The sequence below is a fragment of the Apodemus sylvaticus genome, chromosome 2 (assembly GCF_947179515.1).
Source record: "Apodemus sylvaticus chromosome 2, mApoSyl1.1, whole genome shotgun sequence".
In the NCBI taxonomy this organism is placed as follows: Eukaryota; Metazoa; Chordata; class Mammalia; order Rodentia; family Muridae; genus Apodemus; species Apodemus sylvaticus.
In genome coordinates, this window is record NC_067473.1 from 81,820,160 (window position 1) to 81,840,699 (window position 20,540).

Genomic DNA, 20,540 nt, shown 5'->3' on the forward strand with positions numbered 1-20,540 from the left:
TGTGTGTGTATGTATATATATATATACATACATACATACACATACAGTATTGAATATATTTTAAGCATGCATGCCCTCAAAATGGAAAAATTTGAAGGAATTATAACTAAGTTTATTCTTTTTCATGTTAATATAAGGACAAGTTTTATTGTGTATATGTCTATATTTTCCAAAGCAATTATACTATCAAAGATTTTAAAAGCATAAATTACTTTTATAGTTCAAAGTCATGTTCTTAGTTGCACATATATTTTCTGTAAGTCTTTTCTTAAGACTTATTTATATGTGTGTGTACTGTGTGCACATCTGGTGACCGTGGCATCAGAAGAGGGTGCCAGATGCCCTGGAACTGAGTGGATATAAGCAACTGTATGAGACTGTGAAGTAAACCCCCATCATCTCCAAGAGTAGCAAGTGCTCTTAACCACTAAGTCAGCTATCTTCCTCTACCTATAATTGCTAAAATTAGAAAGGGTACTTTTTTCCATAAAAAGAGAAAGTATATAGAAACCTCAGTGTACAAACCTGCCTCTTTCTTAGATTCATCCTTTGAGAATATTGTTACTCATATTTTTCTTACCAGTTCCAATTCCCCAGTAGTGACATGGATCTCTGTGTCCCAGCTCAGCTCTGACTTGTACCTGGTTGCTCTTCTAGGTAGAAGAAGCACTGATCCAGATCCACGATCCGGAGCTTAGGAAGCTGCTTAACCCAACCACTGCAGACCTCAGGTTCGCAGATTACCTAGTGAGGCACGTGACAGAGAACCGGGATGATGTCTTCCTGGATGGCACAGGCTGGGAGGGAGGTGACGAGTGGATCCGGGCCCAGTTCGCAGTCTACATCCATGCTCTGCTGGCTGCTACACTGCAGTTAGGTAAGCGCACTCAGCCACGAGTCTTCCTATAAACCTTCATGTTCTGATATTTATGGATGTTTTGAGTTACGTTAGAAAATCACTGGTATGCCGGGCAGTGGTGGCGCACACCTGTAATCCCAGCACTTTGGGAGGCAGAGGCAGGTGGATTTCTGAGTTCTAGGCCAGCCTGGTCTAGAGAGTGAGTTCCAGGGCTATACAGAGAAACCTTGTCTCGAAAAAAAGCAAATCCAAAAAAACCGAAAAAAAAAAAAAATCACTGGTACCAATATAGGCATACTGACTCTTTAACATTTTGACTACTTTATATCCTTCCAAACCTTTTTCTTTACATGTTTTGGACTTTGATTTTATGGTTTCGGGTAGTCTTTACAATAGTGAGTATATTTGAGCATGTTGTCTGACCGTTACTCTTTTCTTTATAATAAAATGTTAAGACAGTATTGATTGTTTTCACTTCAACTTGGCTGCTCAAAGGAAATGCAGTATTTGATAACTTTATAAATAGTGCTTACATATTTTTAAGTTAATAAAGAAAAAATTAAAGGAATCATTGCAAATTATATTCTGAGGGATTAGACCTTCAAAGTTTTATCCCATTGTAAAAAAAAAATATTATTTATCCTGATAAATGGTTAAAATGGGGCAGATGAAAATACATTCCGGGTTAAAACTATTTCACTCTACTTAGCAAATAATATGGAGCTTTGCAATGAGCGTTTCCACCTTGGAGCTCTGGCACATACTGTAGGCTTGTAGCAAAAATAGATTTCAGCATATTTTTTGGTTATTATTACTGAAAAATTATGCCGCCATTTTTAAAAATAGTGATGAAATATGTACAATGTGCAGTGCACTTTCTTGTGACAGTCTGTAAAGGTGCGTGTCGCAGTGCCACACATGCGGCAGCCTATTTGCAATTTGGTGTCGGCAGGGTTTGTTTCTCTTTAAATCATTATTATCATTTCCGCCTGCCAGGGTAGTCTTAAATCTAGATTTCAGGGATGTTCTTCATTATAAGTAAAAGTAATGATCATGTCCTCACTTATTTGTTGGATATTTTTAAATGTCTATCATCTATACAAATATATCAGCGGAGGCATCAAAATTAAATCTTTGTAACCCAAATTTGATTACTAATCTTAAAAGGAAGGCCAGATACTTACTAGTTATTTGTCCTCAAGAATAATCAATTCTTTATTTTCAAGACAGGGTTTTTCTATGTAGTCCTGGCTGTAGTGGAACTCAGAGATCTGCTTGCCTTTGGCTCCCAAGTACTGGGATTATAAAAGCATGTACTATAATTGTCCGGCATTCAACTTTTTCTTTTTTTGATCATCACTGTTTTAATAACATGAAATACAAAATACAAGTACAAGTATACTTTTTACAACACAGAGATGAAATAACATGCATGTGTTTTTACCAGAATCTGTATCACCAAGTTCTTTTACTACAGTCAGTACTATTGGCTTTCCAGAGATTGTATCCATTCTATATAAATTTCATCATGAATAACAAAACTTACAGCTCTTTTCAGATAATGCAGATTTATATTTATGTTACTATTCCTGTTCAAGGTGTTTTGGATAACTGTTACATAATATAAAATGACCTTAGCTTAAAGTTTTGAATGGGTAGTACTCTCTCACATTGATCAAGTCTCCCTTACACTGGCATTGCAGACACATTGCACTTACTTGGGATTGAAGTGTTATGTGTGTCAATAGCCCTCATACTGTGTAGGAAAGCAAATAATTCTGAAAAGTTCAGAGTATCATAAAAGTTCCTAGTTAGGCAGAAATGCACAGAACACCATATACAGAACAAAACAGCAGCAAAAGATGATAATGTCCTTTAAGTACTAAAGAAGAACAAGCTTACAAATATTGGAACTGTCTGTCTTTCCTGCCTCTAAAAGGTTTACCACATCAAGTGAGAGTAACATCAATCAATAAAGAAAAAGAAAACTGCTCGGGAACCCAGCATTCAGCAGCTTCCAAAGCATTGCTCACAGTTTTTGATCATTTCAGTTAGGAGTTGCCTTATAACAGATAAAACAAAAGCAGCATTGCATTTCAGGGAAATATGAAAAGAAATACTCTTAGCTTCATAAAATATTTGAAAGTAATTTTGTTTTCATAAATAAAAATTTTTTAATTGTAATATTGCTGTGAAAAAAAATCAGTCAAAGTTAGATCAGTCTTTAAACCTTGACTTACTTAATATGTTTTGAAACCTGAATCACATTTTCAGTTGCCAGTGTTATGTTTTATTCTTGGTAGAATCATCTTTATTTTTTTTGTTTATTTGTTTTGCATCCCAATTATAAACCCTGGTCTTCTTCAAGAAAATCAAGATTCTTTGTGGCAGTTGATAAATTCTTTTCCAACAGTGCCTGAGCTTCATCAATATCATATTCAAGTTAGCCCCCAACCACAGGTACACATTATCAGTAGGAAGAACTGAAGCTTTGCAGTACAGGTTATCTGCCAGTAAGCATCTGGTCTCCATTGAGTTGGTGGACTCCATTTTCTTCTGCATGTATTTCAGGAATCTGACTTTTCAGCCTCCTTTTTTTGAGCAGGGTTGAGTTCCATAAATGTATACTTCTGGTATTGTTCACCCAGCTTCTTTAACCCTGTATCTGTATACAGCCTGAACCAGGCTGCTTCTTGAAAGAATCTACTTTTTTCACAAACACTGCTTCAGAAAACCCTAAGTGGAGCTGCCACCCTTTTCCAGCAGCAGTTTTTAAGACACATCTATCCTTAGCCATGGCCATCTTAAGAAAGCCCAACTTTTTTAAAATTAAAAAAAAAATAATAATACATGCAAGGTATGTTCTGAACACTTTACAGCTAGTAATTAATTTTGGCCTTAATAATAATCCCAGAAATTACAATTTACAGAAGACAGAAAACAATACTCTGTAACTTGGTCATCCATCTGGTTGAGAGGCTTCAGCAGTCTGGTTCAAGAGCCCGTTCTTATGCATGACCAGCAGAGGAGGTTAAGCTGCAGGAATATCTTAGGGAAGCATACCTTTATGCTGGAAATGGAACCCTGTGTCTTCTGGTCCTTTCCTAGCAACAAAAAGCTACTGCAGGCATTTCACCTTAAAAGCATACAACATAGCCACACATGGTAGCACACACCTCAGATACCATCTGCTGGGACAGAAGGAAACCAAGACAGAAAAGTCACAAGAGTTCAAAACCAGCCTGAGTGCACAGAAAGACTTTGTGTCAAAAACAAAAGAGCAAGCCTCATGTGTGTAAATGTAAGGCAGTAGCCACTTGAATCAGTTCTCCAGACCTATTCTGTCCTTCCAAGCAAAAGAAATGTTCGTTGACATTTCCCCATGGTATCAATATAACCAAGAGCATAAATGTGAAAATCCTATGTTGTTTTAAGTATTTTTGACAGTACAATGCTTCAATAATTCAAGAATGAAGCACCAAATACTGAGACAAAGTACAAAGAAAGCAAGCATGGGTAAAAGAAGTAGTTTACTTGCTTGTGCTTAACGTCTTTAAACATTTGGGAGGAGATTCTAACTGCCTCACCATGTGCTTGAGCCAGAATGTCTGCTGACTGCCATGTCTGGACTTTCTGTTTAATAAATTATCTGATCCTTGTAACAGTAAGGAAAACATGGAAACATTTTGGCGTTGTAGAGAGCCTTGGGCAATGTTTGGCTCAATCTGCTTATTTCCCAGTTAAGAAAATGAAGTTCTGAGTGATTAAGTGACTTGCCAAGGGCTTCATAGCTTCTTAACAGGGTTTCTGGAGCTAAAGCCAAATTTGCTTACATCTGTAGGCTATGTCCCCACAATGTGGGTATGGGACTTAAACATGTAAAGGGACTTTCACCCTTTACAGTTATTAATCTTCATGCCCAGATGTCTGTGATCCAGCTTAACTTTTCTTCAATCATTTTCTTGGCAGACAATGAAAAGATGTTATCAGACTATGGAACAACTTTTGTTGCTGCCTGGAAGAATACTCACAACTACAGGGTATGGAACAGCAATAAGCATCCAGCACTTTCAGAGATAAATCCAAAGTAAGCAATTCCCCTAGACGTGATGGGATGGAAGATGGTTCCTTTACAAAGAAAGCCTTTCTATTATTGAGACAGTTTTACTATGTAGCCCCTACCTAACCTAGAACTCACTGTAGATCAGGCTGGCCTCAAACTGAGGACCACCTGCCTCTGCTTTCCCTGGGCTTGGACTAAAGGTTGTTCACTACCACTCCTGGCTTAAATACTACTTTTAATGATATAAGCGTAAATTGGCTATTTTCTTTGTACTTTGAACTTTTATTTCTTGGTGGGAAATGGACAGAATCAACTTAGTATTCAACACCATGTTATGTGGCAGCTATTGTTTATTGTTTTTAGCTAAAGTAGAGATGTGATTTAAGTGATGCTAGAAAAGATAAACACACACTTTCTGACGTACAGGTTAAACAATATAAACTTGTAGATGCCTTTGGTAGGGAACATAGTTTCAGAAAATTTGGCGGACAAGTCTATTATTATCTTTATATTATCTCTCAAGGAAAATGAATAGGTTCAACTCTAACTTTGGTGATATTTGGCTATAGCAAAAATCTATATTGCCATCTGAGTATATTAAAAACAATTAAAAAGTACACAACATTTTAGTGCTATTAAATGAAAGAACTAAGAGTTCAAAAGTCTACCTCACCAGTTGCAAGGTCTGAGTGCTGAGGCATACATTTATGTGAGGTGGTTTGCCAGGGATGTGAGAGGTGGCTTTTTTTTACAGGCTGGGTTATCCTAATTAGTCAACTTTCCAGTATGTGAAGCTGTCTCAGTCATTGCTCCTGATGCTGTTAACCTGAACCAACTCTGCAGATCCTAATGCTGATACATAGGTTTAGCTAGGCAGGACTTTAAAAGAAGTTACCAAAAAAAAAAAAAATGTATAAAGAAACTAAAGTTATGGGGGTTGAAAAGCAGACTGGAATTTTATGAGGTCCCATTTGTCAATTCTTGATCTTAGAGCATAAGGTATTGGTGTTCTGTTCAGGAACTTTCCCCCTGTACCAATGTCCTCAAGGGTCTTCCCCAGTTTCTTTTCTATTAGCTTAGAGTGTCTGGCTTTATGTGGAGGTCCTTGATCCATTTGGAGTTGAGCTTAGTACAAGGAGACAAGGATGGATCAATTCGATTCTTCTGCATGCTGACCTCCAGTTGAACCAGCACCATTTGTTGAAAAGGCTATCTTTTTTCTACTGGATGTTTTCAGCCCCTTGGTCGAGGATCAAGTGGGCATAGGTGTGTGGGTTCATTTCTGGATCTTCAATCCTATTCCATTGATCCGCCTGCCTGTCACTGTACCAATACCATGCAGTTTTTAACACTATTGCTCTGTAATATTGCTTGAGGTCAGGGATACTGATTCCCCCAGAATTTCTTTTGTTGTTGAGAATAGTTTTAGCTATCCTGGGGTTTTTGTTCCAGATGAATTTGAGAATTGCTCTTTCTAACTCTATGAAGAACTGAGTTGGGATTTTGATGGGTATTGTGTTGAATCTGTATATTGCTTTTGGCAAAATGGCCATTTTAACTATATTAATCCTGCCAATCCATGAGCATGGGATATTTTTCCATTTTCTGAGGTCTTCTTCCATTTCCTTCTTCAGAGACTTGAAGTTCTTGTCATACAGATCTTTCACTTGTTTGGTCAGAGTCACACCAAGGTACTTTATATTGTCTGTGGCTATTGTGAAGGGTGTCATTTCCCTAGTTTCTTTCTTGGCCTGCTTATCCTTTGAGTATAGGAAGGCTTGAGTTGATTTTATAACCTTCCATTTTGCTGAAGTTGTTTATCAGCTGTAGTTCTCTGGTGGAATTTTTTGGGTCACATAGGTAGACTATCATATCATCTGCAAATAGTGATAGTTTGACTTCTTCCTTTCCAATTTGTATCCCTTTGACCTCCTTATATTGTCTAACTGCCCTAGCTAGTACCTCAAGTACAATATTGAAAAGGTAAGGAGAGAGGAGGCAGCCTTGTCTAGTCCCTGATTTTAGTGGGATTGCTTCAACTTTCTCTCCATTTAATTTGATGTTGGGTACCAGTTTGCTATATATTGCTTTTACTATGTTTAGGTATGGGCCTTGAATTCCTGTTCTTTCCAAGACTTTAAGCATGAAAGGATGCTGAATTTTGTCAAATGCCTTTTCAGCATCCAATGAAATGATCATGTGTTTTTTTTTTCCTTTGAGTTTGTTTATGTAGTGGATTGCATTGATGGATTTCCGTATATTGAACTATCCCTGCATCCCTGGGATAAAGCCTACTTGATCGTGGTGGATGATCGTTTTGATGTGTTCTTGGATTCGGTTGGCAAGAATTTTATTGAGTATTTTTGCATTGATGTTCATAAGGGAAATTGGTCTAAAGTTCTCTTTCTTTGTTGAATCTTTGTGTGGTTTTGGTAGTAGCATAATTGTGGCTTCGTAGGAGTTGGGTAGTATTCCTTCTGTTTCAATTTTGTGGGATAGTTTGGAGAGTATTGGTGTTAGGTCTTCTTTGAAGGTCTGATAAAATTCTACACTGAAACCATCTGGTCCTGTGCTTTTTTTTGGTTGGAAAACTTTCTATGACCCCTTCTATTTCTTTAGGGGTTATGGGACTGTTTAGATGATCTATTTGATCCTGATTTAATTTTGGTATTTGGTATCTGTCTAGGAAATTGTCCATTTCCTCCAGATTCTCCAGTTGTGTTGAGTATAGGCTTTTGTAGTAGGATCTGATGATTTTTTGAATTTCCTCAGTTTCTGTTAGCATTATACATTATAGAGACTGGTAAGGTGTGTGTGTGTGTGTGTGTGTGTGTGTGTGTATCTATCTATGTATATGTAACAACAATTAGAGAAATAGAGGCGTGAATTTGAGAGAGCAAGGTGAGTTACATTGTAAGCGTTGAAGGGACAAAAGGGAGAAGGAAAAACAAAATTATATTTTAATTTCAAAAAATAAAAATATTTTTATAAAAGTACATATTAAAAAAAGATACTTTGCTTTTACATTTTTAAAACAAAAAGGGGAAAAGATCAAGGATGGCGATGCCCATTAGAGTAGTAATTAGGGAGTCACGATAATCATATTTTAAACATTTTTACCAGATTAAAAATAAGAAATGAAAAAAAAATGATGGTCTTCATTATCAGGAAGTGTAATTTGAAACATTCCAAACCAATTACCTTGAAATCTACCTGACACTTTTTTTAGCTTCTAAAGACGAATTACCAAGCATCAGACATGCCCCATTCCTGAAATCAAACTTTTTGGGGAATAGGAAAAAAACGACTGATGAGGGATGTTTTTTGTGATGTTGCAGTGTTTGACACTGAACTTGGGGCTTTGAACATGCTAGGCAGCTACAAGCACAGCACGTTTGTATGATTAGTTAGGTTAGTCCTGTGACCCATAAAAGGAAGAACTGTTTCATATGCTTACTTTGACCCAGAGCACTTTACTGTCATTTGACAAAAGTATAGCATTTTGTAAGTAGCTATGAACTTCTTTCTCTGTAACACAGGACAGAGTGACCCTGAGTATGAGACAAGAGTCGTTTATGACCTCTCTCTTCCAGTCTTAACTATGCTTAAGTCATATGTTTGGTTGGTTTGGGTTTTGATTTTAATAAAATGTTTTTCCTTTGGTGTAGCAGAAATTCTCAAAAAACGACAGTGCCATTTTAAGTTCTACATTTTGAGTTGCTTTTATAATAAACTACAGATTTTGCTGATTCACTAGCAGATTTTTATGGCCAATGCCATATATTTACAGGGTGACTAGGATCAAGATAAAGTTGTGACAGTGGCCTAAATTAGCTACTCACCCAATTTCCTGATGAATTTTTAAGTTGGGCTGATGCTTGGTCCCTACTCCAGATGAAGTAATCCCTATGTCAGAGTAGTGTTGGCACTTCCGCCCCCTAGTACACATGTGTCCACCTCTAGCCACATTCATTCATTGCACAAGGAGAGAAGATAGAACTCAAAACTGTTGAGTCACTTGGAGAGTTCATATACAGAATGATGAGTGGGCCCCACTGTCAGTTTCAGAGCACCGTGTCCACTTGTGTCTCCCAAAAGATTTGCTAACAGTTCATGTGACTGCTTTTTGTACCATTATTGATGTATTCATAATATAAACTTAAGCTTTGTTTTACAGCCATCCTTTTCAAGGCCAGTACTCGGTGTCAGACATGAAACTCAGATTCTCACAGTGAGTACTTAGAGAAAACAAAGGGAAATTATTCTTTCTGAGAATTTGCCATATGTTGCCAATTGGGTATTTTGTTTACTTGATAGATTAGTGTTCCAAATAGTAACCCAGTGTGTATAAAATTCTGTAGCTCAAAAGCATGTATTTCAAAATGAAAACTCTGTCCATACACAATAGTATGAAATAATAACAGGGCTTGCCATTCTTATTTTGATGATATTCTTTCAGAAACCATGTCTGTCAAGGAGAGTTAGCTATAAATCTTTCTGTCCTCACCTCACCTCATTTCTGTGTTCTTTCAAATACATTAGGGTATTCATAATAATTTTGCTTTTTATTTTCCCAATACTAATTTGGGATGATAATAGAGTGGTCTGGTTATGGGCGTTCTCAAATGTTTGAGATTTTTAAAAATTGTATTTCTTTTCTTAGTTCTGTTCAGAACAGTGAACGTGGCAAAAAAATTGGCAGTGTCATGGTCACAACCAGCCGGAATGTGGTACAAACAGGAAAAGCCGTGGGTAAGTCACACCCTCTGCAGGAGCTGTTTGTCATATGTATCCATGTTCTGTCTGCAGTGTGCAATTCATTACAATAAAGTTATAAAGATTTCTGGATCACATAGTAATACAAAGGGACTTTTAAAGTTTTCAGTTTTAAAATAAAAAGAGGAATTTGTTTTCTAAGTAAGTAGAAGAATAAAAAGAGACACTACAGATAGCCAGGATTAAAGTACAGATAGACAAAATAAAAACAGAATAGCTCTAGATCTGCTGAAGAACTTAAAATGTGGTGCAAGGTTTCAAATTTAATCCACATTTATGTTGGCTTGGCTCTTAAGTTTGTTCCTCCTCTTCGTTCCTCCTCTTCTTCCTCCTCCTTTTCTCTTTCCCTGCCTCTCTTTCTTCTCTTATCAACCCCACACTTTTGCTTGTCAAGATAGAGTCTCATTTGAAGTCCAGATTAGTCTCAAACTCCAGATTCTCCTGACTCAATATCCCAAGTGCTGAGATTACAAACTTCTCATTGAAATTCTATTAGACATTTAAGGAAGAAATAACATAAATTGAATACAAACCTTTCAATAAAGTAGTGAATGAGGTAATACTTTCCAACTCACTTTATGAGGCCAGTACTAACCAGATACCCAAAGCTAGGTAAATCATAGCATGTACATATATTCTGTGCCTAGCAGTTTTTCACCCAAAATTTTTTGAAGATTATTCTGTGTTGTGTCTGAATAAATTCCCTATTTCCTCTCTCCCGCCTCTTGTTTGTTGTTGGAGCCCCAGGTAACATGGAACTTACTATATAAACCAAGCTAACCTTGAACTCAAAATCTACCTGCTCAACCTCCCAAGTACTGGGAATAAAGGGCACAGTATATCAGGTCAGCAAATCATGATGCAATTCATAACAGTGTGAGCATGTTGCTGCTCCTCCTTATATCCTAGTAGTTTGGGAAACAGGAGTTGGAGCTGGAAATAGATACAATTTCAGACACCCATGTAAAGCTTCACTTCTTCTAGACCTTGACCTCCCAGAGCAGTACCACCATGCAGAGACAAAGTATTCAAGCAAATGAGCCCGTGTGGGACATTTTATGTTTAACCTGTAATGGGAACTCTGTTAACTCTTATTGAGCACATCTCAGAACCCCCGGTATAAGAATGCCTCTTAATGGTCTTGGTAACTACCATTCCTTACACCTACAGAGAGTTGGTGAAAGGATGCTTTGGACTCCTTTTAAAAGACACAGAACTCATAGCCCTACTGCTAGGTACTTTTTATTGCCAGAGGAATGGAATTTGATATATATGTATGTATGGTTATACATTTGATTTATTTTGGATTCTTATATTTAATAGAAAAAACTAGCTTTGGTGAAGATATGTGCATCACTATAGTAGCATCCCCCACATCCAAAAAAAATCTATTCAGAGAATCACAATGGATACTCAAAACTATAGACATGCCATGTTTTTTCTTGCACATTCAACCTGTGATAAAACATTAACATGTAAATTAATCACAGAAATTAACAGCAATAATAGAATGATACAGTTATAACAGTATATTTTAGTAAAGTTATATGAATATATTCTGTCATTCAATTTTTTTTCACTTTTTCATTTAAAGAAATCACTTTACAGTTTTTCTTTGGTGTGTTCAGATTGCCAGCTCCATTGCTCTTGCCTTTAGGGTTACTGGAACATAGACACTGCGATACCAGGTATCTTAGGGCTCTCTAATGCTGTGATAATTATGAACAAAAGCAACTTGGAGTTGAAGGGGTTTGACTTACAGAGGTTTGTTAGGACAGAGAAGCCAAGGCAGGAACTGATGAGAAGACCATGGAGGAACACTGCTTACTGGTGTGCTTAGTGCCTTGCTCAGCCTACTTACACCATCAAGACCACTTGCCCAAGATTGGTACCAGCCACTGTGGACTGAATCCTCCTACACTAATCATTAAGAAAATGCCCTATAAATTTACCTGCAGACCAGTCTGTTTGTAACATTTTCCCAATTAAGATTCCCTCTTTCCAGATTTGTTTAGACTTCAGTCAAGTTAATGAAAACCACCATGGGAATGAATCTGTTTACCAAGTGATTGGCAGGCAGGAACAGAAGCATGTATACATTTAGACAAAAGGAGATATGAGTAGGGACAGAACTGGATAGTGTGATAGGCCATCACTACTTAGAACAGACTGAAATTTATCATTTATAAATGATTGATTTCTAAATATTCCATTGAACATTTATCACCTGAATATTATTGTCTGAAGATTCAGACGACAGGGAACTCAAGTGTAGGAACTGAAACCACAGGCAGGAAGGACAACTATATTTGGTTTACAGTGTAGCTGCTGTTAATTAAATTGCAATACAAGTCTCTTCTATGCCCCCTTTCTCTAACAGCAGTGACTCCAATAATCTCACATTTTCAACAACTTCAAAGATAATACTATTTAAAAACAACATGACAAGACCTATAAGTCTCTCTTCCAGTATAGTACTATTCTTCTTATATAAGTAGGTTCAGAGAACTTGTGTGCTTGTTCTGTCTGCATGTATGTGTGGGTAATCATGGAGGCCAGAAGCATTGGACCCCCTGGAGCTGGAGTTAAAGGCAATTTTTGAGTCTCCTGATAGGTGTGCTAGGAACTGAACTTGGTCCTGAAGAACAGTAAACAATCCTAATTCCTGAGGCATCTTTCCAGCTGTATATTTAACTATTTAAGTTCTCCAGATAATTCTGATCATAGTCAGAGTTGCTAGTCCTGTGGCTATAAAAGTATGTTACCAGCCCCCACAAAGTACCTAGTGTAGGCTCAGTTTTCAAGACACTCAAATGGATAGTATTCTGAGCTAAAAATGTAAGTAGTGTCTAAGTAACTACATATTTTGCTGTGTTTCAGTGAGTTAACCTTATTGATGTTTGTTGGGTTTTCATTGTCTAACAAAATATTAGATATAAGCTGGAGATGTGGTTCAGTATTAAAGGACCTGCCTATGTTCTATTCCCAGCATGCAAAAAATTTAAACCTTTTATTAAATTCGTACATTTTTCCTTTTGTTTTTCCTTTTCACACAGGCCAATCAGTTGGAGGAGCTTTTTCCAGTGCAAAGACAGCTATGTCTTCATGGCTATCTACTTTCACCACGTCCACCCCTCAGAGTCTCCCTGAGCCACCCAGCGGGAAGCCCTGAGCCCAGCAGCGGAAGCTGCTTTGTTTTCTGAAGTGTAATGCTCCCTCCCCATCTGCTGCACCCAGGGTTTCTTCTTCCATCCAAAGGTCCATACCCAGGGACCAAGATGACAAACTGTTTACATGGACGTTGCACTCTATCTAAATGAGAGTTACAGGATGCTGGATGGATGAAATCACAACCATAGCAGAATAGCTATTCAGGTCCGGGGTTAAATTGACTACTTTTACTTTATTCTGAGCCTAATTAATGGACACAATGAACCTTCTAGTGAATTTTAAGTTCTGAGATTGTACATTTGTTTACTTAGAAGAATTTTTACATATGTTTATTTTGTTCTATTTTGCTGGTTAAATATTTAGATGGCCATTGTAATTTATATTGACTAAAATTAAGTTATATTACTATTTCACTATCTCTGAAGTTAGCCCTAAAATGTACTTGTAAGGTGTAGAAACTATGCATTCCAGACTTGAGTTCTCTAGGGTGGACTTCTGTGGGGGGGTTAGAGGAAATCCTCCACCCACTAAACATACCAGCTCACTTCCCAGAGCTGTGAAAGTCAAGAGGGGAAAGCTGAGGATAAGATGTCATTTTCCATGAATGTCTTCCTGTCACAGTTGGTGTGAAGCAGCAAAGATGCTCCTGTGCTTCTCCTACTGGCAGTGCTTGTGCAAGGAAGCAGCAGTGGTGACTCGGCAGCACTGAAGGGTTGGCACATGTCTGGAGGGCAGTACGTTGATAACCCTAGCTCACATGCTAGCTCAGTGGACTCCAGTTATGTGGCTGTCTTAATCAGCACTTTGTCGTCGAAAATATGTGCCTTGTTTTTTCATGTAAATGGTTGTCCATTGGATCTGGATGGATCCACAGGCATTCTCTTAGTCTTGTTCTGCATTGAGCTTTTCAAAGGCACTTGGCCTTCCTACTTCCCTGACTGAAAATCCTTCTTTAGTCAGGTCTGCTACCTTCTAAAGAAAAACTGAGTGACCAATAAAGGTTAAATACAAACCATGACTTAGTTCACGTTTAGAAAACAAGAAGTGGGCCAAGAAGATGATTTGGTGAGGAAACGTGCTTACTGTGCAAGCATGACAGCCTGAGCCCAGATCCCTGGAGCCCACTTAAAAGCCACATCTGTAATCCCAGTGTTCCCACAATAAGGAGAGAGGCAGTCAGGAGAATCCTACAGAATATCGAAAGCCTAGAGTGAACAATGGATTGGCAGAATGAGAGACTCTGCTTCAAAGCAATGTGGAAAGGAAGAATCAACTCTTGAAAGTTGTCCTCTGACCTCCATGTAGGCAATGTGTGCATGCTTATATTCACACACAGACAAAGACACACACCTCAAATGAAAGAACAGTAAGAAGGAAGAGAATGAATTCACACCCATGCCAGGAGTCACTTGCTTGGTAAATCAGTACAGCTGACTTCATGTTACCACAGGCATGAATTTGTTAGCCTCTCATTTAATTCATGTTTGTCATGTATAACTGTCATTTGCCTTTCAGGGGATCCTGAATGGGTGTTCTCAGGGAGTACTTATGGGAAACAGTCTACCTTTTCAGTAATAGAAGGCATGTAGAATAACCATTATATCTACATGTGATTTAACAAGCATTGGGAAAGTAAGGGGCCTAATTAAAGACATTGGTTACATTTCATTTATCCTCTATGAGATTCCCTAAGGACTATAAAAAGAAGATAGGGCATAACTCAATATTTTTAAAACTTTGCAAGTTGGATTTTCACACAAAACCCACAAAATACGAACTACTTCAAATTGAGCATAATAACTTGAGAGAATCTAGTGACAGCAAATTAATTGGTTAATGAGAGAACACCATTAATTTTCTTTGGACAGTAAATATTTGAAAAGAGAAGAAGAGAAAAACTGAAAGGCACAAAATGTTGTGCTAAGACTATTAAGAATTCATTGTTAGATATCATTTTATGCGGCTGCAGTATGCTGATATACCCATGGTAGTTGACATTGCTAGGAGCCCTGCCTAAGTTAGTCAGATAATGATTTGTTCTTTAGTGTGCACCAGGTTTGTATGACTTGGGGAAATGCATGCTATCACTTAAAAGCAATGTAACATTCACTTTGAAATAGACTTGGGGGGGAAATGTAACTGCGTTTGTTTCACGGTCCCCATTTGAGTGTGTATAGGTCCCCTGTGTATGTATAACAGTCTCACTACATAGGTCTCTGAATTGCCAACGTCCTCCCTCCTGTCTTACCTGGATTATAGGAGCACACCACTGTGCCAGGCAAAAGTGTGTATTTTAATTGAACTTTCTTTTAATGTAGTTAGAACTTAACTCTTGAAAATGGTCACTTAACTGGTTAGCATAAAATAACTTACCTGGGAATATAAAACATCTTAGAATGGTCAAAAGAGCATATATCTGCTTCCTTCAGGTTCTTGGAAATGTTTGCTTTTCAAGGGCCATGGGCCATTTTGTTGCTGGTAGGGGGATCACCTAAAGCAGCAGCCAGTGTCATAGAGAATAGGAGATACAGCCAGTGAGCCCACACAGGTGAAGTCTGTATTGCAGGCTCCAATGAGCTAGACAACTGTGATGAGTAGTCTCCCTCCAGTGCTGGCATGGTAGCCCTTTAGCCAACACCAAGCCTTTTGACTGTTGCCAGGAGATGTAGCTATTGAAAATTGCCAATGCTCTTTGTGTCTAAGAACTGAAGTGTAACTAGACCTGAGGGAGTGAAAATCAATCAACGTTTTTCAGGTTTTCAGCAGGCAAACATTGGCGGTAGTTGCACTGCTGTTCAGGTGGTTTTGAGGAAGCCCATTATAACTGTAGTGTAATGACAATGACACAGATAAGGGAGGGGATTAAAGCTGTAAGTCTATGGAGTAGAATAGAAATTTCGAAGCTGCATGTAACAGGTGTAGAGCAATTGTATGTGTATATCTGATTTATAACCAATATGAATTGTCCACCCCCAAATCCTTCACTAGCTCACAAGTCTGAAAACAGTTCTCTCCTTTTGCAATAAGAAACAGTTGGCTTTCTTGGGCAGCAAAGTAGAGTGCATGACAGGACTTCCTCAGCCCTTCTGCTTTTCAAGTTTTGTACTAAGCAGTTAACTGTTTTTTAGAATATGTTTCTTTAGAAATTCAAGGAAAAAGCGAATTAGTAAAACAGAAATGAGAAACTGTTACATGGCTGAGAAAACAGGGCATTTAAAGTCTGAATGGAGAATATTTTGACATCAGTATTTAACCTACTAAAGGCATGAATTTAGACAGAAGTTAGAATTGTAATCTGCTATTTACATTTCTAAGTGAAGCTATAACATTCTTTTCTTGGTAGGTAGATATTATTGAAGCTATATATTTTATAGAGAAAATTTTATGGGAGTTAACAGCCAGTGGCCTCTCTTCTTTCCATGTTGATAAGTTTATAAGTCCTGCAGGTCAGTGTCCTGATTTATACCCACAGGCAGTGTCTGCTGCATCCTCTACAAAGGGCAGCCTGTTAGAACAGAAACTGCTGGCTCCTGCATGTGATACTAGCTACACCAGCCTGTTAATGTATTGGGATATTGCTTAAGATCCCTGAAACATTTGCACACTGTGGTTCTTTAATGAGAAATGGCCCAGCATTCATGGCTTTCCACACCATCTCCTGGTAGCCTCTAACTCTGACAGAATGCTCCTTGAATCACTTGAAGATGACCATCATTCCTCATAATATAATGTGCCACTAGGATTTTCTCATTCCATGTCTTCTGACTTCATTAGTTTGGAATTGTCCATAATTTCCAACATTCCACAAAATGTTTTTTAGAGAAAAAAGGAATGTGTTTTTATTTTTCATACAAAAACTTCATAAAAAATGACTTCCTACCTACATTATGAAGAAGAAACTGGCTCCCTCATATAGTATAACACTCCAAAATTAAAAGATTGTGCATGTCTAAGGGGTTGGATATATTTTGTAAAACTCTAAATACATTTGTATTTCTGTGCTGTTCAGAAATTTACCTTTTTACTTATACTAATTAAAGATATAGAAAACTATATATTTAAATCATGTAAATGGAACACAATTTAGGGGGGTTTCCAATCTTATTTTTCATCAGCTTCTCATGCACATAGTATGCTGCTAAAGTTTCTTTTGTGTGCAATATAAACATTTGAACATTTCAAGTCAGGTACTGAGCCAGAAAAGGTCATTGAAGTTTTCAGAAAACTGCTTAAAGCATATTTTGTTGAAATACTGTTATTGTATAGCTGGAAAAAACAGATTACGCATTACATGTTTCAGTCCATTTGATCATCTGTTTCCAAATTTAGGAAGCATTTGATTAATGACTTGGTGAAGGTACTTAATGGTTGGAAAATAGTTTGTAAGGAAGTTTAGCTATAGCTTCTCCTTCCTCTAGTAGCTCTGTAGTTTGTGCTGGTTCATTTCTGTTGTCATTTGTTTTTTTAAAACATATTCAAGTTATAAATCATGTCTTATTATGCTAAACTGTAGAGCTTCTATTGTACCTTTATTTTAAGGAAAATCTGATAATAAAATTATCCTGTTTCTCTTGCACACGTGCTGTTGATCTAGACTTAACTGCGTGTTGTCTGTGTGATTTCTGGCCTTCACAACTGGGCAACAGTGTGTTCTTCATTTGTCAAGAAAGCAGCACATAGGTGAGCTGAAGGACTCCACACCCAACTTAGCTTCCTCCTGATGTTACTCATGGTGGAACCTCAGCTTTCTAGTTGTGACCTCTGTGGAAAGAGCCCTATATAGCATCTGGGGGACTCTGAAGGAATGCTACACAAGTTCTAAGGAGGTTGTTCATGTAATCACTTCATGGACAAGGCCAGGGAAGAAGAAAACAGCACTACTGCAATCCATTTTCCCGCTTGGACTGGTAAGGTTCAAAATCTTACACTGAGGATTCCAAGTATGTTTGCTGTGCACCATGGCTCCATTGTAACTTGTTCATGGAATAAGAAGATAAATGTCCCTTTCCTGGGCTTGTATGAGTGTGCCCTTTAAATTGTTTAGCCCTAAGGAAGGTGATCTAGATTTAAAAGGATGGTTTTTCAGATTATAATACAAGTTAAAATCAAACCAGAATTCACGTAGAAAATTATATACTCCTTAAGATAGGATAAATGTTGTAGTAATGTACTAAATTGACAAAATTAATGGACTGGATGTTATTAGTGTATATCTTACCTTATAGTTTACATAACTGTTATAACCGTGTTCAATGTATATCTGAGAGAAAAGGCCTTTTTAATGGATGAAAGGGGTAAATTGTTGTAGATTGGTTCTAATGCTATTTCTGTTAATTCGCCTCCCCAAATCATAGGGAAACCTAACTTCTCCCTGAAAGCCGATGAGGGTCCCTGCCCCCGTTGGCTCTAATTGGTAAATAAAGTTACCTGTGACCAATGGCTGGGCAGGGAGACAGAGGCAGGACTCCCAGGCAAGGGAACCATGGAAAGAAGGTTTTAGAATTTCCATGATGAGGAATTAGGAAGATAGGGCTCCAGAGCTGGAGAAGAGAGAGCATACGGCCGTGTAAGAGCGGCCCCTCCCCTCCCCCATTTTGGGTCTAGGGTAACAAAGATAGAATTTAGATTTTAGTAAGTAATAATTCAGGGGTAATGGAGGGGAGGCCTTAGCAATGTGGAAGTGTGGGAATGGTCCATACTTGGTCTGCTTAGGGGCATATTAAAAATAAGACTATATGTGTGTCTTTCATTCAGGAATCCACAACATTGGGGTGGTAGTGAGAAGCACTAGCACAGCCGCTGGAAGATTAACTTACTATCACAACAGGACAAGATTGTTTAACTATAGCACACATGGCTGTATGTGTTCTACATACTGTTTATCACTTTGTGTTTTACAAATATTCCCATGATTCATTCTTCACAATGTCTTGAGAGTAGTTATTTTTTTCTTTTAATTATTTTTAATCATGTGCATATTGAGGGGTAGGTATTCACAATGCCATGTCCATCAAAGCCAGAAGAGGGAATCTAGTCCCCCAAAGCTGGAGTCACAGGTGGTTATCTAAAGTGGATGCTGGGAACTGAACTCTGGTCTTCAAGTATAGCATGCCCTTCTAACCACTGACCCTTCTCTTCAGCCCATGAATAATATTCTTAATCTAGTTACATTTACCCAACTACATTTAGTGACTCTGTATTTTCTTTAAGAAACCCTTTCCCTGAAAGATCATTAAGATACTCTACAGTGTTGGAAGTTATTTAGTCTTGTGTTTCACATTCAGGATTACCCGGGATTCCTTTGTTAGAGCTGTGTGAAATCAAGATGTACAAGGATAGTGTATCTTGCTGCTGCTTATTTCTTCAAGGAAGAACTCTTGTGAAGCTAACTTCTCATCATTGTACATTTCATGCAAAAACATAAGAGAAGCATAATAAAATCAGAGTAAGAGTTAAAGAGAAGCCTTTAAGTAAAACAGTAAATTTACAGTTGTAAATATTAACTGATATTCTCATTTAACTTAACCATATTTGTCTCATTTTGTTTCAGGTCTTGGCAAAGTCTTACCTCAGCACCACTTTGTAGAGATGGATGAAGGGACCTTGTTTTGGTACTCCGCTTTGCTGATGCCTTCAAAGTCAAGTAGTCTCACAGTGGTTCCAGTGTTTCCAAACCTGTCCTGGGCAGCCACAAACTTTGACGACCTTTTAACTGTACCAGAGACTCAATTTTCCCCCAGGAAACTGATGTCTATAATCTGTGGCCACTTGAAATTACTGTTAATATCACCTGAGTCCCTCAAGCTGCATTATAGTGTTCTGCCTTCCCTGTGGAGTATTTGATTATCTTCTGTGTGTCGTGTATATCACAGGATAGCACTCACTATCTCTGACAGAATATAGCTTCTGCCCTAGGTTGCCAGTTGCCAGAAGGTAGAGCATACTGACCTGAAAGCCAGGGTACTGAACCAACATTCCTTCCTAGGGGGTGGCATCGGGGACACTTAGGTCCCATGAGCCCAAGCTGAGACCTAAAGGTTGTGAGTTTTAGCATGGAGGAAGTTGAAGATGAATTTGGAAGACATCCAGGTCCCCAGAGCTATGCAAACAGCACAAATGAAAACAAGGGAGCAGCTTGTCTCGGAGAAATCAAATGTTCAGAGTGGCAGCAAGGGTCAGAAAGGAAATAAAGCCAAAAACTTAAGGCCAAGTCAGGACCAGGAGAATCCCTTCAGCCTGGTGAGTGTGAGCAATTGGAAGGTGACAGGGCTTCCTATGGGCAGGCAGCATCTTCGGGAGCTTCTTCAGGAGCCTGATCACCACAGCATGTTTAACTGAACTATGGACCTCAGTGTTTCTCAGCTGGCATCTGTAATTCATCCACTACAGCCTTTTTACTGGCCCAATCTCAGCTTCCTACCAACCAAATCAAAACACAATAAGCCCCAAAACAAAACTCCCACAATTGTTCTCGGTCAAAATCCAGTCACTGTGAGAACATGGCTTAAATTTCACCAGAGGTTAGATAGTAAGGTGACTAATGAAAAGGCACTGTAAGTCACTGTAGGTATGGGGGCGTCATATTGAGGGCCCAAGCAACTGCTCCAGCTACTGTCTCTAGCAGAGCAGAGACCCTAGAAACATGGCTCAATCACAGTGCTCAAAGAAACC

At 38.2% G+C, this 20,540-nt stretch overlaps 1 protein-coding gene and 1 pseudogene across 2 annotated transcripts in view; one reads left to right on the plus strand and one right to left on the minus strand.

Annotated features, from left to right (window-relative positions):
- Avl9 (AVL9 cell migration associated) overlaps positions 1 to 19,704 on the plus strand; it is a 47,026-nt gene extending 27,322 nt beyond the window's left edge. Inside the window, exons 12-17 of one of the 2 annotated variants that reach the window (XM_052173787.1) lie at positions 658 to 877; positions 4,829 to 4,946; positions 9,100 to 9,153; positions 9,586 to 9,674; positions 12,755 to 17,776; positions 19,420 to 19,704. In XM_052173787.1, coding sequence (XP_052029747.1) covers positions 658 to 877; positions 4,829 to 4,946; positions 9,100 to 9,153; positions 9,586 to 9,674; positions 12,755 to 12,870 — 597 coding nt within the window. In that variant the 3' untranslated portion in view covers positions 12,871 to 17,776; positions 19,420 to 19,704. The remainder of the gene's footprint in view (positions 1 to 657; positions 878 to 4,828; positions 4,947 to 9,099; positions 9,154 to 9,585; positions 9,675 to 12,754; positions 17,777 to 19,419) is intronic. The other variant, XM_052173788.1, reaches the window with a different exon arrangement.
- On the minus strand, positions 3,143 to 3,662 carry LOC127677204 (prefoldin subunit 3-like; annotated as a pseudogene).
- Positions 19,705 to 20,540: the final 836 nt, after the last annotated feature.